The sequence below is a fragment of the Notolabrus celidotus genome, chromosome 1 (assembly GCF_009762535.1).
Source record: "Notolabrus celidotus isolate fNotCel1 chromosome 1, fNotCel1.pri, whole genome shotgun sequence".
Lineage (NCBI taxonomy): Eukaryota > Metazoa > Chordata > Actinopteri > Labriformes > Labridae > Notolabrus > Notolabrus celidotus.
The window spans coordinates 23,196,469-23,223,843 of NC_048272.1; the positions used below are offsets into that span (position 1 = coordinate 23,196,469).

The following is a 27,375-nucleotide window of genomic DNA, read 5'->3' on the forward strand; positions in this document are numbered from 1 at the left end:
TGGGTATTTTTCAAAGTTTTGGTCTCTTTAATATGACATCCCATCTTTGTGTTACTCTCTCCCCTGCAGCTCAGCAATGCAACACTGTTAGTGGGAGACAAAAGAGGGAATGTAGTAACAAAGAAGACAGTCATTTTGAGAGATATATTCCCTATATCTCGTTTCAGAGTTTATTGAACCTTGTGATTTATGTGAGTGTTATACTTTACTGAGACTGACTTTAAAAAGCTGAACAATATAATAACTAGACAACTGAGACTCAAAGTCGATAGAAGACTTTGTTTTGTACAGTATAATAGATTCAGGTTCTTCTATTTTAATTGTCTTGCTAGCCAGTGGTTTGCTGCTTCTTATTCAGTGTTGCATTGACACCTTCACACCGAGGTTCAAGAACAGGAAGTGGAGGATACATTTCGGAACCAATAACTGTATGGACATCATGGTTGTTTTCAAATCCGCCTACTATACTAGCAGTATGTACTGATTTGGCCAGAATTCAGTATGTAGTAAGTAGAATGTGGAAAAGAGCAAAATCTGCAGTATGCCAAAACTCCTGGGATGTCTAATGATTCAGGAAAATTTCACAATATGCATCGGACCAGTCTGCCTCACGTACTGTTTCCCACAATGCACAGCGCTCGTTCCGCTTTTTCTTTTCTCTTCTATCTTGACGAGGAAACTCAGTTTTTGGGTCCTGTGAAAATTATTGAATTCCATATAAACCACTTCTTAACTTTTTAAATCATAAGTGATGCTCATTCTTTAATGAAAGAATTGATTGTTCACTTACAAATAACTCAGTTTTAATTGTATAATTTTGGATGAATGTCTGCTTATAACAAACAAATATTTATGCTTGGATATGATACCTTTCCATTAAATTACCCTCAATTCCAGGTTGATTCCCACAAATTCCCATAAATCCCCATAACTCCCATTGAAAGTTTCCGATTTGGAATATTTCCAAAATTCCCCAGCTTAATTCCCATGGAAATTTACCAAAAACTTTCCGGAAATGTTCCACCCCTTTGCAACCCTATTAACAAGTATGTTAGTGTGTGCACAGAAAGGAGCCTCATTTTGTCCCTGTTACGTGTAAATATTGTGGGGATCAGTGACACAGTAAACGTGAAAATCAGCTAGTTCATTTGGTATGCAAAGTTTCTCTTTGACCCGAGTACTGTAAAAATGCAGCCTTTTAGCTGACCCCTTGTCTCTCCACTTGCTTCCCTCCGGGCAGATTAGGGGTCAGGAACTGTTTCAGACTAGCAAATAAAAAGTTGTGCCTAAAACTCAGTGCCACTGTCATCCTCAGACAGCAGAGGTATCTTGAAATCGCTAACACTGCTGAAAGTACACGATAATCAGGACTGAAAATTCGTAACTCACCGTACTCTGTTAAAGCAAAAAAAAGAGTCGCTTGATGTGAAAAAAAAACCTCTTAAGCTCTTTTCTATTGGTAACTCAAAGTCCAAAACAAGGCTTTCTTCTCATGACAAATGAAAACAGTAACATCATCACCCCACATCCGTTTAATGTAAGGAGTTCATTCGCAGAAATAGTTTTCAGGACATGGAAAGTTCCAACGGCTGTCATGATAAGCTGTAAAGTGGTGCCACCGTCTTTTTACTGGCTCCCTTTCTGGCTCAGTCTTCAGAGATGGGCTAAAATGAGTGGGTCATCTATCACAACAGAGGGGAGAGCGGTAAATTTATAGCTGCGAAAATAGGCCAGAGCACAGCGCTGATGGAATAGATAGAGTGTAATTAGGGCAAGGTTAGCCTGCTTCACACAGGCACATGCATACATGTGGGCATACACATACAAGCAATTTATTATGAATTGAGTGACGCACATGCATATGAGCGAGTTGTTTGTGTGCATGTACTTTCCTCACAACAGCTCAGAATTATTCAATTACTCCTCTCTTAAACAAGCCTCATAACTCAAAGAAAAGAAAACTCACATTTATGTCCTCACACACATATGCCTAGGGGAGGGAATCGAAAACCGGTCCGACTAAGAACTGGTTCCAATTGATCAATTCCATCAGCATTGTACAAAATATCAAATGTTATCGATTCTTCTTAAAGATTCATTTCCCAGCACGACGTCAGGTCACGTTGCGGTATGTTGCATTACGTCACACACTCTGCAACACAGAACTCCTTCAACCACGAGGAAACATGGAGAGGAAAATCTTTTTCCCTCTCCAAATTCAAACTATTTTCCTCCAGGCTCGAGGGTCCACGTCTGGACTCACGCGGCTGAAAATGAGGCACCAAGAGTGGGTAAAATGCAATGAAGAATGTGTAGAACTACTTTTTCCTCCTCCTAACCAGGAATGGTTAGAAGAATTGATAAGGAATTGGATTGATAAGCAGAATCGACAATGGCATTGACATTGATAAAATCTTATCCATTCCCACCCCTACATAAGCCACACATAAACACGCTCGTTCTCACCCTCACCTGGGCCAGGCTGAGCAAATGCATCAAACACTTTTCTAGCTGACACACATCGCCCTCCTCCAGCAGTTCTCTTTAACTAAAACTTGGCTTGTTTCCTTTAGAAGAGTGAACTCTCTTGACTCGCACCCTTTCTTGTTCATCCTCCTCCATGCTATGTTTCTGTCACTCATCGCTCCTCTGTGCTTTTAGATTTCTTTACCTTCTCCCCAGTGCACAATTTACAACACATTTACTCATTTTCACACCCTCTCATTCCCTTCAGATTGCTTTCATTTTCACCACAGTCAATACCCACACCTTTCTCCTCACAGCTTCTCCCTCACTTCCGTCTGTCCTTTTTCCTCCTGCTATCATTCGCCTTCCTTGTTAGATGCAACACAGTGCATCCACACACACACATACACTCACACACACTGAGCTGCACCCTGTTTTCAGAGGCAAAGCTGTAAGCTTATGGAGCAGATGGGCTCGCTGACTGGCTGCCTGACTGCCTCTCTGTCTCTGTGCAGTGCTGCTCAGATGAGGGGATGATGTCCTTTGCGCAGTCTCTCCTCTTAATCTGGCCGCCCACGGGCTCGCCAATCTAGAAACTGGCATCTGATCTGAAAATCGGGCAACTCAAGGGCAACGCAAGCAACCCAGAAAACACGCTGGTACAGGATCTTAGCAATCAGTTTGAATATGTAATGGATGGCAAAGCTAAGGTGTGTGAATGAAAATATTGGGAATGAAAACTCTCACTTGGTGTTGGCCAGGAAATATGTGAATTGAGCAAATATTTGTAGGATAAAACTGAATATTTATTTTGCACATTTTCATAGTCAAATATTGAAGAAAGGAGTTTTAATGAATGGAAATAGATTGAAGGCTAACATCATGAGGACATGGCAGTCATAATTTGGTTCCAACCAAACTTTTAGACTGCATCTTTTTTAAGGTAAATCTATTGTTTGACTATTTGCCTACTAACCGCTGACAGAGAAAGGCATTTTATTATCATTTTAGTAACTGCAATCAAATGTTTGCCCTTCAAACTTCTTAGATGGTTTCAATTAGTTCACAATTTTAGGTCATAACATCTCAAAATATATACATTGTTCTTTAAAATTAGGGGTGTAACGATTCATCTACTACGTCAATGTATCAATCTATCTTCCTATGGTACACTTACGTCAATCTGTGCTCGGCAAGTTGGCCTTTCGGACGACATATATCGATCTAACATCGTTTTACAAGGTAATAAATCGATTGTATCGATACTAGGAAATAATTCATTGGATTTAAGCACGGCAGACTTTATATGGATGTGTTTTTTTTGCACTTTCGATGATAAACGTTAACGTTAAACGTTACTCAATTCAGGCTGCCTGTCTGTGATGTCATCGCCACGCACCAGCAGACAACAAAACATAGAATGGCAGATGTCAGAGGAGAAGCCGGCGAGCGTTAAATTATCAAGCCATCATTGCGGTCCAGCGTGTGGAAACACTTTGGCTTTTGCAAAGACGTAGATGTTCTAAATAAGTCTCTCGCTGTTTGTAGAATATGTAAAGGTCAAGTAAAGTACCACGGCAAAACCACAACTCTATCCAAACACCTTCTAAGGCGCCATGGGATTTCACACAACGGCGACCATCCAGGCACCTCGCAGCGTTACGTTAAAGTAACGTTGGCTCTGCAGAAGCCTCAGGCCTCGCCAGCATGTTTAGTCAGAGACTAGGTCAAAACTCGCCTCATTAGTTGTTGTTTACTTGTTTGTTTATATCCATAATTAATTTACACGTGGTTCCCTCACAAGAAACAACAGGAATCTAGGACTGTCCAGTATCATGGTATTTATTTCACAGTCACACTGGTTGATTTTTTTGCCAAAAAGTTGCTGAATTTTTTTGCCAAAAAGTTACTGAAACCGTTTCGGATCGTATCATTTTAAATTAACCAATATCGTCCTTTAATCGTATCGGCAACCACAATTCATGGTACGAATCGAATCCTTGTTAAAAAGAATCATTCCACCCCTATTTAAATTCTAAGATAAAGAGTCCAAACACACTCAATTATTCTTATTTTTTATTATTTTGGTGGGGGGGGTATTTCCGCCTTTAATGGACAGGACAGCTGAAGAGAGACGGGAAATGTGGGGAGTAGAGAGTGGGGGAGGACTTGCAGTAAATGGTCAAGGCTTGAATCGAACCTGCAGCCGATGAGGGCTATGGCCTCTGTATACAGAGCTCGTGTTTACACCGTTAGGCCAGCAGGGCTCCAACACACTCAATTATATTGAGACAAAAAGTGGTTGAACTGGCTCTACTCTTACCAGCTAAAACAAAGGAAAAAAACACACACACACACACACACACACTATTGTTTAATTCTTCATATCTAAAATATATCAGCAAGCTCATCTGAATCAGAATGTGAGTCAGCTTTTTTGGTCTGACATTTACAAATCTAAGGAATTAAGGAAATGACCACTCCTTGTTTTCATTTTTCACATAAAGCAAGTAAAGATAAATCCAGTAATGGAATGTTGCACCCTGCTTTTAAGCAAGATATTAAGCTCCACAGGTACAATATAGTATCACTTATACAAACATTCTTGAAAACCATTCAACTCTTTTGTAACATCACCAAGTCTTCAAATTCTGACTTCAGCAAGTAAACCCTCACAAGCTCCCAAATTTCTGAATGAAAGCCTCAAAGTGATAAAATGTGGTAACAGCACAGTGCAGCTTGTACTGAGCGTGCTCGCCCCCCTCTGGTCAGTCGAGTGAACTGCCAGCCTGTGGCTCTGAAGCTAAGGCTGCTCAGAGAATGAGTAAGGTCATGAGTGGGACTCGGTGCCAAACGCTCCATTTCCCACTGGAGGAGCAGATGGCAGCTCCCCAGTGCACAAGGCAGGGAGATGCTGCCACCAGACGCTCCGAGCAGGGTGTAAAAACACACACAAACACAGTCACATTCTTGTGTTCGTTTTCTAGTGGCAAAGTATTCTCTATGAGTATTGTACACAGAGAGTAAGACGCCCACACACATTTGTCTGTCCAGCAGCAAACTAATGAATGAGGCTTGACCTAGATTTTCACCAAGAGGCAAAATACCTCTGGACTGTTCATACTGTACACTGTAGTGATGCTGTAACAGGTTTATATCATAGGGAATAACATGAGGGGTTACAAATGATGGGACAAAATTAGCTGCCAAGTTATTTTTCATGCTTATACCTTTAACATCCGTTTTAACTTTTAAAGACACAGAGACGATTTTACATGCTTTTATTTCCTCACGCCGGGACTTCTGTAACAGTCTATTTAGCAGTCTGCACAACAAATCCCTTGATCGTCTCCAAACTGTACAGAACTCAGCTGCCAGGGTTTTAACCAGAACCAAAAGATTTTACCACATCTCTCCGGTTTTAGCTTCCTTGCACTGGCTCCCTGCATGTTTTAGAATTGATTTTAAGATTTTCCTGATTACTTTTAAAGCTCTACATGGAGCTATATAGCAGACCTTTTAATACCCTACGAGCTGATGAGCGCACTGAGATTCTCGGGCAGAGGTTTACTGTGCATTCCTAACACAAAAATGGAAACGAAAGGGGACCGAGGGGTCCGACACTCTGGAACCATCTGCCCCAGGAGATCACGTCTGCTGAGTCAGTGAGCTCTTTAAATCCCTTCTTAAAACATACTTTTATCGCAAAGCCTTCCTGGATTTTATCTGAATTTTATTTTAACTGCCTTAAGAAATATATTTTCAAAGAACTGTATTCCTTTAGAGTTATTTTAGGGGAATTTTATGTCTTTTAAAATATGTTTTACTTCTTTATCTTGAATTGTGTGTTTTTATGATCTGCCTGTTTTATTTTCCTGCCCATGTACAGCACTTTGTAACTTGGTTTTTGAAAAGTACTCTACAAATAAAATTATTATTATTATTATTATTAGTAGTAGTAGTAGTAGTAGTAGTAGTAGTAGTAGTAGTAGTAGTAGTATTAACATTGCATTTAATTTTGTGGGATCAAGCTGAGCAACGTTTGGATTGGGAGGAGAATTCTGATTTTGATTTTTAATATTTAGTAAAAGGTGCTCACTTGAAACGCTGTACTACAAATTCTCTATGATTTACGCTTCTGACTCATCCACATGAAACAGCCTACAATTTTACAGAAACAAAGTGAGTTAATTAATACTGTGTGAATTGCACTTAAGGATATTTCAATACATCAAAGTGTAGTAAAATATGTAAAAAAAGTACCATCGTCTACATTTTCTTGGTATTTAAAGCAGCAAACATTCATGTGCCAAAAGTGTCTCAAACTTTTGACGGGCATTGTACAGTTTACAGTCCCTCCTCCTTTAATAATGCGACCATCACTGTCATTTCAAGCCACGCCGTTTGACACATTGAGGAGGGTATGCTAAGCTTAGCTGAGTGGCATGTCACGCTGGGATATGATGCAGTTAGCTAATGTGGTGTAAAAGGATTTAGAGGATTTGACCCTATCAGCAGAGATGACACTCAGAGAGGCTCTGTTAATGACACTGAATGAGTCTGTGCCTGCAGCATGCTAATGACGGTAGCATGAAAGCAGGGCTTATAATTAGATGGGGACTTTTTTACAAATAGCTAATTGCTGCAAGTGTGCTGAGGACATGTCAGTGTGCATATAGTATGTAAAATAATGGTAACCCATGATACACTTAAGTAGCTGCTCTGTGGCAGAGGATCATAATGAGTTCACATTGTGGTCTGAATTATAGGTAGAGATGTAAGTGAGCTGCTTTGAAACACCCCTTGTCAGTCTAGCACTACAGTAAAACTTGTTTCCTGCAGGGTTGTAGCTCTTTGAAGGGATTTACTGCAAACCGCCTTCCCTACAACATGTCAACAAAGTAATTTGTCTATTTTTTGTTCTTGCGAAAGACACTTTCACATGCACATGAAATGGCTCTATATTTTTTCAATCTTTCAGCTAGAACCAGTCTGAAATGTGTCAGTCTTAGACAAATGGACAGTACTTTTTTTCCAATTTCATTTCTAACTTTTAAAAATGAAAAAGCCACTGACTGCACTGTAAAGTCAGAATTTTGACTTTAATCTCAGAATTCTGACTTTTCTCAGAAAAAAAATTAAAGGTAAAAACTTTTTTATTTTTATTATTCTGAGAAAAAAAGTCAGAATTCAGACTTAAATCCCAGAATTTGGTCTTTAAAGGTGACATATTATGGTCTTTTTCATCAAAATATATTGGTCTAAGAGGTCCCCAAAACATGTCTTTAAAGTTTATGCTCAAAAAAACACTTTGAAATCAGATTTTGGCATGCCTGTAAACCCCTCTTTTTCAGCCCTGCTCAGAACAGGTTGTTTTCTGTGTCTGTGCCTTTAAATGAGAATGAGCTCTCTGACCACGCCCCCTCCGGAAGTGGATGCGGCATCGGCTGTTAAGTACGTTGATCTAATGTTTACATATTGGCTTCATAGACACGGCTGATCACAGACCCACGTTTCTTCAACCCTCTGTATTTGGTCCAGAATCTGATCCTGACGGAGAGGCGCCTGCAGCAGGACCTCTCTGAACGATTGGTCACAGAATTTGTGTTTCTTGTTGTTTTATTTGTCAACATGTCAGAGTGTGTCTTGGTACACAGCTACGAACATGTAGCTATGTGGCTATGCTAACTAGCGCTAGCACTTTTCCATGAAAAATAAAAATCATCCACTAGATCTTCAAATCTGCAGACGTGGGGAGTAAAACCGACCTTTGTGTTTATTAAGACAGCCTACAACTAGCATGCCTCCCTCCTAAGCGCCTTGTTAGCACACATGTGTGCAGGTAATGAAAAACGGAGGAGGAGTTGAGTTGTATTTTATACAGTCTATGGGCTGAATTAGCTCCGAGCTCTGACTCTGTTACAGACCGGATGTCGTTGTGACGTATGAAAAACACGGAGAACTGAAACGGCTCGTTTCAGAACATATTTACAGAAAGGTGGAGAAATCAAAACAGGGGCAGAATGTTTTTTTTTTTTCAGAATAATAATAATTAAAAAAATGTGACCTTAATTTTATTTATTTCTCTGGTGGCTCTAATCCTCTTCCGTACGTGTGGGCAATGAGATGACCAGCCAAAATGTAAAACTGGCGGGAGGGGTCACCTAGCAATATCCTATAGAAAATCTGCTGTTAAGATACTACATATAGATGTATGATTTTAAGGGGGCATGCTGCCGAGCTGTCCTCCTCTGGATACATACAGAAGAAGTGTATTATGTGGTCATCTAACATCACTTTTAAACGATTCATCTTCTTATCTACCAGCTGCTGGAAGATATATCGTCTTTTTTTTCCCTCCTATTTAAATCTAATATACTGCATGCTTCCATACATCACAGCTACTACTTATCTTTCTAGGAGAAGAATTTGGTGGAAAGAGTGGTAGAAATGTATTACACATCCACATAAATATGCAATGAATGATCTAAATGTCCAACATTTCAGTTATAGCCAGTGATTTAAACAGGTCACTCAGCTGCAGCTGTCGAGGTGAATGTTGGATTCTGGGAACATTTGTGAAAGCTATGAGAAGGGAGAATTGCCCTCAGTGTTGATTTCTTGGGTATAAAATCATATCTGTATGTAGGCCCAAAATAGAGCATTAAGCTGTATGTGTCTACATCAACAGAGATAAGAAAGCAGCATGCATGTTGAACATGTCACCGATTTCTGAATGGACATACAATAATGATGTGTATTCAAGAGTAGGGCCCCTGAAGCTGTTTTTGACATTAATAAAAAAAAAAAAACACACAACATAGAAAACTGATTATTTTTGCTGATTGATGCTGACTGGAATATTTTAAGGATAATTAAGATTTCCATTTAGTGATTATTTGCCACACTGGATAATGAGCCACTTAAAAAAGATACATCTTAATGTGAAATATGCACCAGAAAAATCTCAATTACATTTGCAGTGCTTTTGCAAGATATATCACTCTATTATCATTTATAATTTCCTATGACATAAAGCAGCAAGCTCGCGTTCACTGCCAGTCAGAGCATTGGCATAGCTTGACTGCCAGGAAATGGAGGGTTTGGCTACCAGCTCCTGCAACTGACCACCCTCTGCTAAAATCCCCTTACCGGTTTCACTACGAAAGTCTGCCTGCCAACCTTGGCTCGCCTTGCAAAGATAAGACAGGAGCCCAGCAACCAGTGCCAGGGAAACCCAATGTAGGTGGATGCAGGAGATGGAGTACACAGTGAAAGGAGAGCAGGAGGGAAGGGAGCAGAGTGGGCAAAGAAAGAGCATGGCAAGCTAAAAGAAAGGGCTCTCCCAGCTATTTGGCAGCTATGTCAAAACTAACCTGTTGGTAGTTGCAATGCCAGGGAATTAGAGATGTATAGTTCGCGAACGAGTCATTCTTTTGAGCGGCTCTTTTAAGTGAACGATGAGAAGCGATTCGCAGTTGCCAGCCGTTCATTTGGGAGCCGTTTTTATATGCAAATTGTTCTTGCTGCCTTCACGTGTCACCTGCGTGCCCCATGAGTCTTTTGTTCAAACTTTTTGTTTACACTTTGTTATTGTTTACATTGTTTTGATGTGGATTCGAGTCAAGGAGATGAGCTCCTGTTTGTAAAGTAGTTCAGGTGTAAAAACATCAGGTGGGGTAGTACAATTTTGCATTCACATTTTTATTATGTCCTATTTTATATTCTATTCATATATATATATATATATATAGATAGATAGATAGATAGATAGATAGATAGATAGATAGATAGATAGATAGATAGATAGATAGATAGATAGATAGATAGATAGATAGATAGGAGTCGAGCGCAGATCCACTGAACTTTCAGCACAGAGCGCCTCATCAGAAGTTGATCAAATAAATATAAAAAAATATATAATTGCGTATTGTTCGGTTCATAGGGCGTACCGAACCGTGACCACTGTATCGAATGGTTCTGATACAGATACACGTATTGTTGCACCCCTAATATATACGTATATATATATATATATATATATATATATATATATATATATATATATATATATATATATATATTCTTATTCTTATTCTTATTCATATTTTATATTTGTGTCTGTATTGTTAAAATGTTCTGGTGTGGAAAATTTTATAGTTAAGTTGTTTTGCGTGGAAGTTATCTGTATTCTGCGTACTTTTTATAGTGCCACTAAGATTTTTAGGTGAGGGAAAATTCAAAATAGTGATCTCACTGTAGAAGCATGGGGATATGGCACCATTTCATGGAATGTTTACAATGCCAAATGAAATTATAATCAATATATCAGAATAATTCCCACCAATAGAGTATATATATATTGGTGGGATGTGTGAGTTTGAATTATTCTGATCCAAATCTTATCTCATAACTGCTACCAGTGATTGTTTCCTTGATAAAAATGAGTTACCCCTGGTTAACTTCTAAAAAATAAACAAATATAACAATGAGCAAAAGAGCCAGTCTTTTGAACGGCTCTTTGAAAGGAACGGCTCCTCAAGATCCGGTTCCCTTCAGAGCCATAAATGCCATTCTCTACAGGGAATTGAGAATGAGGGAGCCGTGGGGATTTTTTTGAAGCAGGTACAAAGGAATTATAAAAAAAATATATGACAGCTGAAAAACGCGACTCACGTGAATTGAACGTGATTGAATGGTCAACACAAACACAATCAACATTATCAACCAGTGTAAAACTACAAAACAAGTGCACACAAAAACTATATAAGAATCATACAAAATCACAATCCAAGTCGCAGTTAACAAAAATGAAGCATACTTGAGCTGTGAAAAAACACATCAGCATAGCTTCGGTTGAACACTGTGAGGTAAATTAGCAAACGGAGCTGAAACCGCCCAGGTGTTAGCTCCTACCAAAGTTAGCCAAACAACAACGTAGCTTGCTTTGAGTTAAAAATGCAAACTCACGGTAATTCGGCCTGGATTAGCAGTCCTCTTCTTAGACGTCCTTCGTCGTCGTCGTCATTATCCAACACTTGTTGCTGCCGACATGTTTCCACAAAGTTTGAGTTGTCATTGTTAAAATCAACCACTCTGCCCTGTGCCCATCAAAAGTAGCCTGGTCCATCATTAGCTAATTAGCTTCATACACAACCAGAGCACAGGTAGTACACTGGAAAAAAAAATGCCCCTCCAAAAACAAGAAAAATAAACTTATTTCAAGGTACTTTCACCTTGAAATAAGCAAAACAAATCTGCCAATAGAACAAGTGAAAATTTGCTTGGTAAGAATTCTTAAAATAAGACATAATATTTAGAAAACTGTGATCTTAAATTAGCAGGGAAAATTTATTTTAAGCTTATTTTACCAGTATTTTAAAGCTTAGTGTCTCATAATAATGATAATAATACAAATTAACTTTATTTATATAGCACTTTTCTTAACAAAGTTACAAAGGGCTTTACAACAAAAAAGCAGAGAATTACAAAGCATAAAAAACAGGGGGGAGGAAAAAAAACAGAAGCAAAACAAGACGTCTGAATGCAGAGTAAATTAAAGAATTAGGGGTGCAGAAATGCCTTCTATATAAAAATGTTTTTAGTGAGGAGTTAAAAGCAGTTAAGATTGTGGACTGTCTAATTGTCAGTGGCAGAGAGTTCCACACACTTTGAGCTCTGATTGAAAGGCCCGATCACCTTTTGTTTTAAGGCGGGATCTTGGCACAACCAGCAGAGATGCATCCACAGACCTGAGGGGCCGCCCAGGCACATAGGGGGTTAAAAGGTCTATGTGCCTGGGTGGCCAGAATGAGACAGGAATGCTAACAATTTGTATTTTTTCACTCAAAAATAGATTTTGCAGTAATACATTTCATGTCAACTTCTTCATTTGAGATATATTCACCTTAATTTGAGTTGTATTATAGCGGCACCTCTCTAGGTTTAGGACCATCTTGTACTTGAAATCAGATTGCAAAGTTTAATTTGAGCATTTTGAGATATAATGTCTTCTCATAGTTAGCTGGATATACTAATATTCAATCATCTTGTTTTTTAGGATAAGCCAGCTATGCTCAAAAGCAGGTGTTTCATTGTGTGCATGTAGTTTGAGGATGCATATTTTTATCTGATGTAGAAGAAACAGTGCCAGAAAACTGTAACACACCCTTTAAAAAACAACTTTTCTTTCTTTCTTTCTTTTATCAATGGAGCTGTTTTCTGATAGATTCTTCAATAAAATGCATTTATTTAAATCATGTAAAGTGTTTGTCTTAAACCAAGATTATCCGTCTTCTACAAATAAGATCTAAGCTTGAAAAATTTATGAAATGTCAAATAAACCTTGTTTCTTCTAAGTTAAAACTCAAAACAAGATCATTTCAAGATTGTTTGATTTAACAGGGTATTTAAGATGCATTGTCTTAAAACAAGTCCCTCTATCTTGCTCAAATGTTACTTGTTAAGTAAATTCATCTTAAATCAAGTGGGATAAGTCATTTTGACTAAAAACAGTTTCACTTGGTAAGATTTTGAGTTTTTGCAGTGTAACTCTTATCCTAGAAAACAAGATTAATGTGTGTTGTTTCACACATGCAACTTTCAAATGTAAGAAATAAAACAAAACATTATAGCATGACAGCAGTTAAGGTGTGTATGTATGTGTCGCCATTGCCTCTATAATATGTAAATATTTTATGTATATGTACATATTTTTCAGTTTTACATATAGGCCTAGAGCACACAGTTGATGTCCACACCAACACAAAGTTCAATTCTTAAACTTATTATATGAATAAATGTTTTCTCATTATTTCACTGAGTGTCATCAGACAGAAAAGTGGGAAATTGTTCTCCAACTTCTGGCACATTGTACCCCCACATATCTGTGGAGGTGTTAGGAGTTGCAGATGACTACCGGCACTTGTTCTTTTTCTCATAATGTATGCCCTAGCCCACTGGCAACAGCTCATCATTGTTCCACATGATGTTTTTTCCATCCACTTCCAGCATTTTAACACAGATGTTTGCTGTGGGAAGCAACTGAAAGCTAGTGTATTCACTGCAAAGTATTCCCCTCAACGCCCTACAGCTAGTCTGTTTGTAGTCTGGTTTGGCACATGAGTGGGCACGTTTGTGTTGCTGAGCTGATAGGCACTGTTGAGTGTAAGCGTGCATGTCTGTGCTTGTATGTTTTGTACAATACGACATTAATCAGTTGTTAACTTTTTTCTTTCTTTGTGTTTTTTTGTCCTGTTTGTCTCTGTTTTCTAGGAACCAACTCAAAAGTCAGCAGTCGTTCTTACTTGGCCTGGAGGTCTTCTAAAGGGTTAGACCTCCTCGCCACCATGAAAGGGTTGGGGACCAGCCGCAACAGACACCTGTCTGACTCCTGTGAACCTTCAGCCGGGCATACAGACACCCTCTACAATCAGAGGACCAGCACCCTGCCGCGAAGCCCTTACCTGCTGAGCCCCACAATGGACCACTATGGCACCATGGACCCTCATCTCTATCAGTCAGCAAATACTGGCTCCCTTCCACCAGACTGCATGCTGCCTCTTAACAACCAGCTGTCTAACAGCAGTACCTTCCCCCGGATTGACTACAACTCCTACGACCAATCTGACTTCTCCCCACCTGGGGACAGCATCGGGGGGATAAGTACAGGGACCATGGGCACCTCCATGTCCATGGGCATGGGAATGGGCATGGGAATGGCAGGGCTGAGTGCACGAACACCCATGATTACAAGTGGCTCAGCAACTATATCACATCATATGACCAAGAACCAGGGACCTCCCAATCTGCTGGAGTTTGATAAGCAGCTGGCTGGAGGCCGTGATGGTTTCAGCACTTTACAGTTCCATCGAACATCTGCTGTTGCAGCAGCCAAGCAGCGCACAGACAGTCCTGGTCGCATACGTTCAATGGTACACTCGGTTCAGAAGCTCTTTGCAAAATCTCAGTCTCTGGAGAGTCAACACATGAAAGGCAATGTCAATGGACGTTCCACTGGCAGTGGTGGAGGCTCATCTGGCACAGAAGATGGAGCGAAGCATAATCGCAGATCCAAAAGCAAAGACCGGGGTACAAAGTCAGAGGGGACTGCCAAACGACGGCCACGCTCCAACATGTCAGGTTATTGGAGCTCTGACGATTTGGACAGCAGCGATTTGAGCAGCTATCATAACACCATGGCCATGATGACTCTGGGGCGTCCAACTGGCCATGACAGCCAGGGAGGACAGAGCAGATACATCCACAGTGGCTTCAATACTATCAGCTCCTCCAAAAGTAGCAGTGAAATGAAGTATCCGTCACTTCCTGTGACTGTGGGTGGGGGAGGTGGTGGACTAGGTGGTACAGCAAGAATGGTGATAAATGATAATGACTATATGAAAGGAGGGTCCTGGTCCACATTGACCATGGGCCAGCCAAGACCGGTGATCCAGAAGGGTTCGGCTACTCTGGATAGGTCAATGCTCAAGTCCAAATCCTGCCAACAGGAACTAACTTGCAACTACCTGCAGGTTGGACGAAGGGTAAGTACACCTGCATGTACTGCAGTGTTTTATAATATATTCTATTTTATTAAATTACAGGTTCATACTTCTAAAAGTATCCTTACCTACCTCTTCACATGTAAATCATCCATTTTACTCTTCCTTCAGGGTGATTGGAGTAGCACATTAGGCCGCAGCGGTGCTGCCAATGAAATTCCATGTCGGCGAATGCGCAGTGGTAGCTATGTGAAGGCCATGGGAGATATGGAAGACAGTGACGACTCAGAGGGAAGCCCCAAACCCTCGCCAAAAACTGCTGCTCGCCGACAGAGCTACCTCAGGGCTACGCAGCATTCTCTGAGCGACCAGCTACCCCCACGCAAGTAAGACAACAGACTAAGGTTCATTATGATGTGGCACATACTACAGTACAAGACAGATTAACCACCTTGTTTTATTTTTCTTTATGTGAATTGGCTTAGGTGAACAGTTTCTGTTTGGGGTGAAATGTGTGACCACTAATATGTTGGTTTGCAAGAAATACTCAGATGCTGATTGGCCGAACCTTTAAGCCATTAAAAGAAAACATATGGGCAATTCTTTGTCTTTACACTCAGGATGAAAGCTATTATGCCTAGCCTCACCATAGCAGTATGCGGGAAATACAAAGTCATTCAACCTGAACACACAAGAACACACATGCACACGCTAGTACACACAGTCCATGCTGCGCTTACTCACGCAGAGAATTAAATGGTGTCAGACCCCCTGTTTTCATCCACATGCCAGCCTTACTATACCTCGTCTGTGATTCACCTTCCTTCTGTTGAGTCCACAAAGCATCAGTGAAGCTACACACAACATTCATGATGTTTGCATTAAATGACTCAGATTTCTGTTTCTGCTCAACCAAAAAATATACCCCAGGACGGCCTCACCTCTCCAGGTAACTGGGGTTGTGTCTCATTTGTCTTGGAATAAATCTGGAGCAGACATATTGCACACTACATGATTCAGGTGCGGGGGGACAAACCTGAATTGACTTTGCCTTCTTATGAATCAGAAATGAAAATAAATTCCCTGTCTTGCATTTGTGCCGAGGGCATTGTTAAGCAAATTTAAGCTAAGACATAACTGTCATGTCCTGTAATGTGTACTCAGACTTCAGAACTCAGTGTTCTTTGTCATGGTTTCAAAGAAATTATCACAATGCCCTGAAGTGGAAAAAAGTATTGGCAGCTTTTACAGCTGCTGTCCATGATAATATAGTTTCCATGTTTCTAGGTTTACACTGATCTGTTGACAGAGATTTTCTCAAGTAGTGTAGGGCTTTTTATGGTTAAGTTTACTAGCATGACAAACTATCAGCTAGATACATAAGACAATTTATCTCTGGAAAAAAAATTTGTGTAGTGCTTGAACTTGCAGAAAGTAATTCAGCTTACTGTCAGGACTCAGGGGGAGCATAAGTTGCTTCATTATTGGAAAAAGAAAGGTTTGTGTGTTTCTGCTCTTGAAAACAGGTAAGATAACCTAAAGGTATTATTTATTTTGCCATAATTTGCATACTTTACTGTTTTTGGATGCATTTTTAGAATACCACTCTGACCATTGCATTAAGGTACATAAATGCAAAACAGTCAGTATAGGTTTATCAAACAATGATTCTATTTTTTCTGCTTACATAAGTAATTTAACTGTTATGTGGTTTCAGAGGTAGAAAACAGTGAACAAGGATCAGAGATGATCTGGGTGCTGATGTGAGCGAATACAACTCTAATGAGATTTTTTTTTAAACTGTGAAACAACTCCTCCTGGCTACCCGCTTTAGACACCTTCTCATAGACTTCAAATCCTTTTTAAGTCTGTGTTTAGAAACTTAAGGATTTATTCTTCCCTTAAGAGTTCTTAAATGACTAACCCTGCCTCCCCTGCCAATCCCTGACCATGCAACCCCACTCTTTCCCGGTCTGCTCCACCTTGCTGGGCGTGAGCAGCAGAACCCTGGATTACTCCTTGTTGCAAGGAGAGCTGGATGCCCTGTGGTCTCCTCTCCACAGTGTGTCCTCTTTGCATCAGCTGGGCAGATCAATGAGCAGGTCAGTGGTAGGTCTGTAAGCCACATCTCAGGGGTGTGGTGCAATCGCTTGAGCCTCATTGGATCATTCACAATCAATGACTCTGCTCTACACCCCATGGATGTCTTTAAAGTCAGCGGCATCTGCACCTGCCAAATTCATGCTCCGCTGCCAACTACTGTCAGCGTCCTTTAAGCTTGTTAACACCATCTGTTCAGTGCTTTTAGGTGAAAAGAGGCTGAGTTTTACACTTCAAATGGAATAAGGGGGACATCAGGGTCAGTAAACCATGGCATGGCAGCTTGCTGCCATGTCACTATCACTGTGTGCTGACAAAGAATGTGTAAAAACTTCAGGGCTGCTGATCAAATCAAACTGTTCTTTGTCTTGGGCACCATGATGGCACTAAGAGCTGTGTACATGCAACTCTTGACATTACAGGCTTTGAATACAAAGATGCTACAATTAAAATGAGAATTAATTGGATTACAGGCAAGATTTGGATCTATAATGTCTTATAAATAAAAGTGGAATAAAATGGATATCTTCTGGAAGAACCTTTAATGTCTCTTTCAATTATTGCTCATTTTTCCCCATTCTATCTTTCCCTTCGTCCACCTCTCATCATACATTGACATAAAATGTATTTCTACCTTCTCTCTGACCGTTTTCTCACACCCTACTAATATTGCCTCCCAATATCTGTATCCTAAACACATCTCTTTCATTTTGTTTTTCCTTTTTCCAGCTGTCTTCCATCTCTGCGAGAGCTCTCCAACAATCGCAGCCTCGACAACCTTGACTGCATCGGGGGTCCAGGCTCATCTCTGCCACCCTGGGATGATGATGAATTCAGCCAGGCCTGCAGCACCCTGGGGAGACGTAGCTGCATGGGTCAGGTTAGTGCTTCATGGACATATTTGTGTTTTGGTCCCTGTTCCTAATGATTTAGAAATACATTTGTATTTACTAGATTTGAATTTGCATCCCTCAGCTCCTAGCAAGCTTCCCTCTTTTACATCACCACACAGTTTCAAAGAGCCCTTTGTCAGCTTTTAGCTACTAATGCTCATTTCCGTTGTATGATTTGCATATTTACTGATAGCGCCAGAATGACTGAAAAAACGAGCTTCCACTGAACAAAGAATCCCCAATGTTTCTCATTTTAATGTTATGAGCATTGAAGCCAAATGACTGACATTGGTAGTTAAGTCTAATTCAGCACTTACATAAGAGCTATTAGCCTCCCTGTGACAAGGTTACTGAGATGATGAACAACTATATGAAGTAACTCTAATCTTTTTCAATGAACCTGTCAAAAGGCAGTGTAGGCTATTAGAACCGGATTTTTAAGCAATCTTTGACAGGTCACCACATTTCAATGAATGTGAGCATTCTATGAATGTGATGCGTCAAATTGCATGCACAGCTGCATACTGGTGACATTTTATATTGATTTCAATTCAAGCATTTCTTTATATGAAAAAGCAAGGGAAAATCATCTAAACCCAACATTTCACACAGCTCAAACTGTCAATCATGACTACCTTATTCTCTTCCTTATTTTCCTTGAGCTGCCTCTCCTGAGGTCACTCATCTCTGAAGCATCTAAATAACTTTGCTTCAAGCGCATTCTGGACTCAGGCTGTTTCTGTCAATCAACAGGATATGAAACCCATCACCGCAAGGCCGGTTCTCACTTTTCAAAAGAAGTCTGAGCAGTTTCTACATTTTTTCATACTAAAAACTCTTCAAGGTGATGTGTCTGCCTTAACTTTTATCTTCTTTTCTGTAAAATGATGCACAACGGCTACCCAAAGTGAAGCCAAAACTTTTAGAGCTCCCCTGGTGACTGGCTGCAGTATGGGTTCTGAAGCCCTTCTCCGTTGTTAGGACAGATGTAACATGGATCAAACGAGATAATCAAAATAAATGTTAAATCTCAATAGTCAATGTTCTGTTACAATATTTTCTATCTTGTCCTTTCCTTTCTCAAGTTACGGGACCTAGATTTGAGTCATATTTACGAGGACCGCAGCTCCGAGTCCACATACAGAGATTCACGCTCCCACTCTCAGGACAACCCAGAGCCTCCAGACCTGCCCATGCCGACATGCTTCCGATCCCGCAGCCACAGCTACCTGAGAGCCATTCAAGCTGGCTGTTCCCAAGATGACGACACAGGATCAATGGACTCAGGCTGCTCACCACCTCCCATTGACCCCACTGTTCGCACCTACAGCACCAGCACTGGTGAGTCACTAGCTGAACAACAGATGATAGAATTTGATACTGTTTATTATTTTGACATAAACCATGTTAAGTAGGCAATTAGAAGATATTTTCCAAGGAGACAAACTGAAACTTTGTACAGCATACAATATATAGAACACATCTGCTTAAACTATAAAATCAACTACATATTTGGTTATTAAATCTTGATCTTTTTTTTTTATTACCAGTGTGGCATTGCCCACATTCTTGTTTTGATTAATTTTTTTTTATCATGATTATGTTATCTGAATGATCTTTATGGGCTTGGTCCTGGGAGGGACACAAGTCCCCCAACACACTGGATTTCTTTTTTTTTTTAAGCTCAAATGCAGCCTTTTTTGCCCATACTAGACGACCTTTCTACACATTTGAGGACATGGAAAGAACAGTTTGCTTCTTACCTGATAGCCAATGGCTTGGACAAAGCCCCAAAGGAGAAACAACTTGCAATTTTTCTTCAGCTTTTTGGAAAAGACAGACCTCGCATCCTACCTACACTGACAGGTAACACATTTAAACCATAACTCTAAAATAGATTTTTTATCAATCACAACTCAACCACATGTACAAAAGTATTACAATAACAAAAATCTGAAATCATTGTGGGGACTAGCTGCTATCCCAATGATGCACACACGGCTCCAGCTTTAGTTTCAAAACCTCTCCCTTGTCAGCAGTTGAACAGGCAATTCTGGGTAAATGAGTGTGACCAAAAAGTCAACATGATTTTCCTCTATTGGTGACGTCTGAATGATCACCATAGAAAAGAAACAGAGTGTAGGTACACATGCAACTGCTTGGGTTATTTTAGCTGAACTGCACTATAAAGCAGCCACTTTGTGGCGCTCTATGCCACAGTCTAAGCAGATCATGGAGCTTATGCTGCCTTCAGGCTGGTAGTATTTTTTTGTTCTTTTTGTGGTCTGATTTAAGGTGATATCCCCATAATGGTCTTTTCACATGATTTGGCAACTGTAATGGCTGTTTTTCTTTTTCTCTCTTTTTTGTTCTTCATATTGAAATGCTGAAGATACAATTGACCTGCTCATAAGACTGAAAGAAATCGTTCCTGTTTTTCCTCTTATTGTCAATACCTCTAAAGACAGATGGGTGGTTCTGCTGCACGTGACAAACACAGTTTAAGGGTGTGACATTGCCCCATCGAAAGAAGATACTGTGCAAGAAAAATATGTTTGTCTCTGATGATCACATGTTAGAGTTTGAGTTTTCCGGAGCGTCCATGAAGGCATCAGCAGACACGCCTCCCACGAGCTTAGAGGCACAAACAAAAATCAGCCGGACCCGGCTTTTTTCCACACAGTCTTGACAGACAGTATTCGTGTGGTTACTGCTGGCCTTTAAATCATTTTAGGGCAAGTTCAGGAGATTGGTGTGCAGAGTATGAGTCCACGCCTAGCTGCAGGGTGAGTATTTTAATCGCTTATGGTTGTTATTATAACTTAGTAACGTACAGTGGCTACAGTAATTGTGCTCGCGTGTTTTCAGTATAGCCATGGTTCAGCTTGTTTTGTGATTGGACGCTTTTTTCTCTGTTGGCCAAAGATGATTAAAACTTGTCAGCACCTAGTGTACTATCTCGCGATATGTCACAAAAGTATGTGCCCAACTTAACCGAGGGTAAACTGTATCAAATTGTATCCTTTATATGTGTGGCAATGCATTCAAAAGAGTCAAGCTGTAACAGGTGCTAAAGTGCAGAAACGTTTTTCCTCCAAAAGACCATCTCGAAACTTCAACTGATTGTTTCTTGTTGGAAATCTAATTCATGCAGGTACTCATTGGCTTACATTTTGTACCAAAAAAATAGATGTAATAAAAATGTGTCTCTCAATTGTTCATTCAAGAACCACATGAGTGTTGAAAGCTTATATACAATCAGATGCAGACAGATCTATAACCTTAAGGCAAATTAAAACAGTTTCCTCCTCAGCTGCCCCCATCATTGATAAATGCAATGCTCTATCATGCCTGCATTGCTGATGTGTGATGCTCTCTTTCCATATATGAATAATTGAGTATTCTTTGCCATGTATCCTGTTGCTGACAACAGGAAACCATCTTAACTTTCCACTATGTGTGCTGCTCATGCCCCTGGCGCTCCACCATTTGAGTCAGATGAATTGTATGTCTATATTTCATGAGGGCATGTTACATATAAAGTTGATGGTCCTTTAGCTGCCTACATGTATTCACGTGTCTTTTTTATAAAGTGCATTCTATTTGGTTGCTGGGATGGAAAATTGGCCCCAAGGGGGGATTATTTGAGAGCTGTCCCACTTTTACCCTAGTGGGTTTTCCTGTGTAGGGCAACATGAATTAAATCCCATTTTAAGGCCACATTTAATATAATGGGATGTGTAGTTTAGAAGCTAAGCTGCTGTGGGAAGCATTTGTTGTGATAAGTCATTGGAATAATGGTTCCGGCAATGAGGGAGTGGTGAAAGTGGCAGAGAAGGTTTGACTGTCTTGTGTGTCAAAAGAATACTGATGGGTCAACTGGCAGGGAGCAGGCAACTTGGCAAGCAATGCTGTAATGTTAAATAGAGCATCACAATTCACCTTTTGTCTGTTATTGTCTCGGTCCAACTGACGACAGCACGGCATCTCCTTTGCAAATAAGCTTGCATTATTGATGGTCAAGTGATTTATCAGGCTTTATGAAACTTTGCTTCTGGGCATTCATCAGCAAGAAAGATTGTTTTACATCTTTAGAATTTACTTACCTTTAGCTTTTTCCCCACACACTGTTCCAATCAGCATCATGGGCTGGAAATGGTTTCCCAGTGCTGCAGTGAAATTATGCATTTTGCAGGATAAGGCTTCATCTGTTTTATACAAAATTCTGACTCGTGGTGAGAATCCATCCATCTTTGTGTCATGGTAAGACACTATATTCCCATCAGTGCATGAAAGAAAAACTAGAAATTAACGCATGAGAAAGATTGACAGTGATCTGATTGTGGGAACTGTGGTTGGTAGAATGTTGTCAGCAGTCTTCCCAAAGCTAACCCTTGGATTGTGTGTGAGTTCCAGCACATCAAAGTTCACCAAAGTCTCCTATTCCCATGCTTTTTTCTTCAGCCTGTGAGTATTTGGATAACATGCATCACATTGCTGATTATTACTGTAGTGTAGAAAAATAATACAGTAAGATAAAGTTTTCACTCTGTAGATAAAGCAGTCATGGGTTTTGTAGGAAATACTTTCTCACTGCTGTAGCTCCTTGCAACTAATTGTTTCCCAGCCTTGAAAATCACATCTTGAACCAGGCCGTTCAGTGGACAACTGAACCACTGTCCAGATGGCATGAAAACAGCAGTGCTCAGCACCCACTCCAGACTCCACTCAAACATTTTGGCACAAAGCGTCTGCTTGTTTCTGTTGTTAAATTCTCCACTGTAGAGCAGCCGCTGAGATCTACCAAGCCGCTCCAGGCTTTGTGTTCAGTTTCAGAGCTCTTTTCTGTGATACTAAGGATGTTTAGGTTCAGGAAAGCTTTTTTGTAAGCACTGGGACTGTTGTCAGTGACTGTTACATTCAAGTATGCTTGCACAGCTGTGAATGTTTGTGTGGCCCAGTTCTATAAAATAAGCGTATTCAGGAAATGGTCCAAATCAGAGCATGTGCAAGTTACTATCCATACATAATTTGGGGTTGGGAACTCTGCCATGGCTGAATTTTCTGGATTATAAAGGGCATTTATCAGGAATGTGCCAGATTATGTGTCTTATGTTTAATTTATGTGCTGGTGTGTAAAAAAAATGATTTTTTAAAGATTCTTGCCAATTTTTCTTGGACCAGTTACTCTCTTGTTTAACTGCTGTGGCAAAACCAGTAGCCATAAAAAGGAAACGATGTGGTTGAACTCCAAACCTGTCTGAAACCTGTCTGATCACTGATGTGGTTGTCCTGTCACATTAGGTTAAGCTTGGTCTAGAATAATGATTGTATACAATACATCACACAAATGCAACTTTTTTCTGTCCTGTGATCCCTCTAAATAAAGTAAAATGTTAAGTGTATTGAGGGGAATCTTTTGCAGTCAAGACGGGATGTCTGCAGCCATGTTGCCTCTGTTAGTTTCTGGGGGCTTGCAGGACAAGCACAGCCTGGGGAACACTACAGGTCAGTTTAAAGACGTGATTCAGTTGTTAGTTAGTTTTCTTGCCAGCCTACCGACCCTGTTATTGCTCCCTCTTTGCGTTCCAAAGGTGGTCCCTGGCATCATATTAAGCAAATTCATGTTTGCTAATATTCACATCTTGCTTTATCATGCAGATACTTAATTATTAGTAGTAAGAGTCAGTGCTCTTTGATGGAGAAATGTTGTAAGGGTACGACTGTTTCCAAATCAACTGATTCATAAACTTGTTCGTCTGTTGACTACAGCTTCTTTATCTCCATCAGCCCACATATACAGCATCAGTATATTTGAGCTAAGCTAAAAATTGGATAATAATATTGACCCCAACCATTTATTGTGTCCTGCTTGGCTGTTCTAATCTCAGAAGCAGCTGTCAGATATGATTTTAGGGCATGTTTTTGGTGGGTAAAGCAGATTCTGTGGTATTAAGACTTACGGGGGAATTCTGTTCTGAATGACGAAAGCAGGATTCGACATAAAGAGAACTGCATGGGAGGAGAGCAAACACATCCACATGCACATCTGTGTCCTTTCTCCCCCAGTTTGTGACAGCTGTCCTGCAGACTTAGATGCAGGATTGAGCCGGTGCATCACATCACTGCCACATCAGTGACAAACTTATTCTGCTTGGTATCTATCTCAGTCACGAGAGGGATCATAGATATTTAAAAGCTGCCTCAGCAGGTTTTTCCTAAGGCAGGGATGGTGGTCAGAGGTTAATCCATCACTAGTAGCTTGTGTTGTTTAGCTTGGGCTTGTGCTGAACTGCAGGATTCTTCCGACCATTTTTTTGTCTTCTGACAGCTCTCAATATCACAGACATTATAGTCGAAAACATGCCTGTAAATTCTTGCATGGATGTCAGGGGTGGACTTCTGCATTTCCAGACTATAAGTGGTTAAATGGGGATCACGCTTTGCTAAGCCACTGGCATTTATCCTGATGCATGATGAGCAATGTTTGTATTTGTAGCATTTTATTTACACCAAAGGTTGGAAATCCAATCCAATCTTCATTATCCAACTTGGGTGTGGTTTTGGTGTCATCCTGGTTGATGTAATCATTCTGACCTCATGGAATGTGTCCTTGAGTGTACTGAGACAGTATTCTATTTACATCTTAGCTGTAAGGAGTTGAGGCCAGCACTTGCAAACCTGAGCAGATGGTTGTTTCCTGGAAAAAGTCAGGTGTAGAAGCACAAATTGAAAGCATTAACCCTAGAACACTATCACCGGGTGATTTTCACCCGAGCAAACACATTTACATGAATGTCATTATGTTGCGTTTGTCTGAGTGTCATGGGTTAGCTGGTTAGCTTCAGCATCGTCTTTGACGACTTCGAAGGTGTGGGTGTTTCCCTACTCCAAAACCTGCTTTTTCCTACAGGCACATGTTCGGGTGATTTTCAACCGGCAATAGTGTTTTTTTGTTTCTCTCTCCTGCAGCTGTTTGTGTGTCAATGAGACTGTGCCTTCACCAGGGAAGTCTGAAATGTCCCAAGTTTCCAGTTTCATCAATTTTTGTTTTCAAAATTTTTGGTCCCGAATTCCAAATTTTCAGTAATTTTGGAGCATTTTTATAGGGTCCCCCCATGACACATTTTTTTCATTTTATTAGACATGACACAGTTTAATAAAATAACACTACTCTAATTTGTCATGTATTCTCATATTTTGATATATTTTGATGACAAGTACTTTTTATTGGGTATATTTTATCAGGGGAAAAGTGTTGGTGTTATTAATTTTAGCGGATCAGAGGATGGGACACTGACTAATAGCTTAGCCAGTCTGAAATTTACTCCATTTGTTTTGAACAGAAGAAAATAGCCTCACTGAATCTGTCATCATTTTTGGTTATATTAGGGGCTTTTTTTATGGTTTTTCAACCAAAGGTAGTCCACAATGCAATGCAAAAGCCTGCTTTTCTGAAGAAAGTGGGAGATAACCCACTGATGCTCTTAGTAACTATTGAAGATGCTCTGAAAAAGTACCAGGAGCCTCCATGGTGTTGTAGTTCATGATATTTTCTGGGGCTGACTGACAGCTGTGTAACAACTCACAGTTCAAAGAGTTTATTTTGGCACCAAGTGTGAGATCATATGAGTTTCATACACAATAGAGAAAATCTAATTACGGGATTAAAAGGAACAACAGCCCTTTTCTTTGAGCCTTTCACTGCAGCTCACATGTTTGCTGCAATGATTTTTTAAACTCCTCGATGGCTTGTGGAGATTTTCAACTGTAACATTCAGTGAAGCAAAACGAGGCATGAACAAAATTTATAGTCTCATGTAGCTTCTTCTCTTCTCAGATTCAATCTGTTTCAGTGTCAAAGCATGAAATTATAAACATCCAACTCCCAGATGGGGATATAATGTTACCATGAGACATGGACTTTAACGCTGTTACCAATTATAAGTAGTTCATGAGACAGATGAGCAATATTTGGAACCAATATGCATTTACAGTGAAAATAAAAGGCTGTCTGTCAAAAATGAGAATTTGGATTATTGCAAACTCCAACACAAGACTTTGTTTAAATGCCTTTAGCTACTGGCAGGCATGCTTTAGTGTTAATTGGCTATTACGTGTCCGACGTCTAGCCAGGCTCATTGAGTTGTGGGCAGGATATTAGGTGAGACAGGGTGGTGTTTGATAACTGGTCGACCCCTGGACTTTTCAGCACCACACGCGAAAAGATGAAGAATTGTCTTTCCTCATATGTTGTACTCATAGACTGTATAAAATATGGACGTAGTCTTCGTGACGTCACCCATCTGTTTCTGAAGCGTTGCTTTGAGGCCAATCGTCGGCGGAAGCCATATTGCTGCTGTCGAGCGATTGTGACGTAGAGAGGCGGGCTTTGAGCCTCCTAGCCAACAGCTCCAACAGTGTTCCCGCCTGTCAATCAAGTCAGCTGTGCCTCTCATTGGAAGACTCGTAATCTCAATATCTTCGAAATTTCCGCTTTAGAAAAAAATTCACCCCCCCCCTACAGTGTGTGCCGATTGAGAAATGAGCTATCCAGACTACACTCGTCTTTTGTACCAGGCTGTAAACATGTTTATTTCTGCTGTAAAGATCGGCTTTTTTGAATTGGTGTGTATGTGGTTTCCGATACTTCCAGAGCCAACCTCAAGCGGATCCTTCATGAACTGCAGTTTTTGAACTCTTCCGCATTGGACTCATATTTTTAGACTGGAGGTTGCCGCTTGGTGGTACGTCACTGTTTCAATAGCCGCTCACTCATTGTAATTCCTCGACAGAACCTAATGAAGTCCCACCATTACTATGCCTTTGTGCTTACACATTAAACTCTGCAACAATGTGACACAGTGTGATTTCACACTTTGTTACCATATTGTGGAAGACGTGCATGAGCCCAAGAGCGACTTTGCCCAATGGTTATGCCTCTGTGCGTTACATATTGTTGACAAAACTCAACAGAGTCTAGTATGACACAACTTTGTCCCTCCTTGCTGAGTCTTTAAATACAGTCACTTCTACTCTGTACTCCGTGGTCTTTTGCTGCTCCTTCTGCTTTCCACTGTTTTTTTCCAATATGGTGTCAAATGAAGCAGCTGTTTATCCGATCATATAGCAACCACAGCAAACTCCTTGTTTGGATTATTGGTTTCAGTGGGATCACTGCAGTGGTGGAAAGCATCAGAGACTCTTTGATCTTTTCTCTAACTCATCTGAAAAACCCTTTGACTTTTACTCTTGCATGAGATTTATGTCTTCTGCTGTTTATGTGTGTTTTTAACTGTTAAGATGAAGGAAGTCTGCAAAAGCAGTGTTTGATTCATGCTGCAAGAACACACAGCTGTAATGTAGTTCTTCATGCAACAGTTGCTATCAGCAGCGCATTAGCTCAGTCTCCT

General features: G+C 40.3%; 1 protein-coding gene and 1 long non-coding RNA gene across 3 annotated transcripts in view; one reads left to right on the top strand and one right to left on the bottom strand.

The window, feature by feature from the left end:
* Positions 1–27,375, top strand: part of dlgap4b (discs, large (Drosophila) homolog-associated protein 4b) — a 100,332-nt gene that overhangs the window by 58,241 nt on the left and 14,716 nt on the right. For both annotated transcript variants that reach the window (XM_034694398.1, XM_034694391.1), the window contains exons 3-6: positions 13,741–15,011; positions 15,141–15,355; positions 17,799–17,949; positions 19,048–19,303. In XM_034694398.1, coding sequence (XP_034550289.1) covers positions 13,815–15,011; positions 15,141–15,355; positions 17,799–17,949; positions 19,048–19,303 — 1,819 coding nt within the window. In that variant the 5' untranslated portion in view covers positions 13,741–13,814. The remainder of the gene's footprint in view (positions 1–13,740; positions 15,012–15,140; positions 15,356–17,798; positions 17,950–19,047; positions 19,304–27,375) is intronic.
* On the bottom strand, positions 17,595–20,225 carry LOC117820591. Its single transcript, XR_004632785.1, has 2 exons — positions 19,726–20,225; positions 17,595–17,922 (listed from the first exon to the last, which is right to left on the bottom strand). It is a non-coding gene; the product is annotated as an uncharacterized LOC117820591 (long non-coding RNA).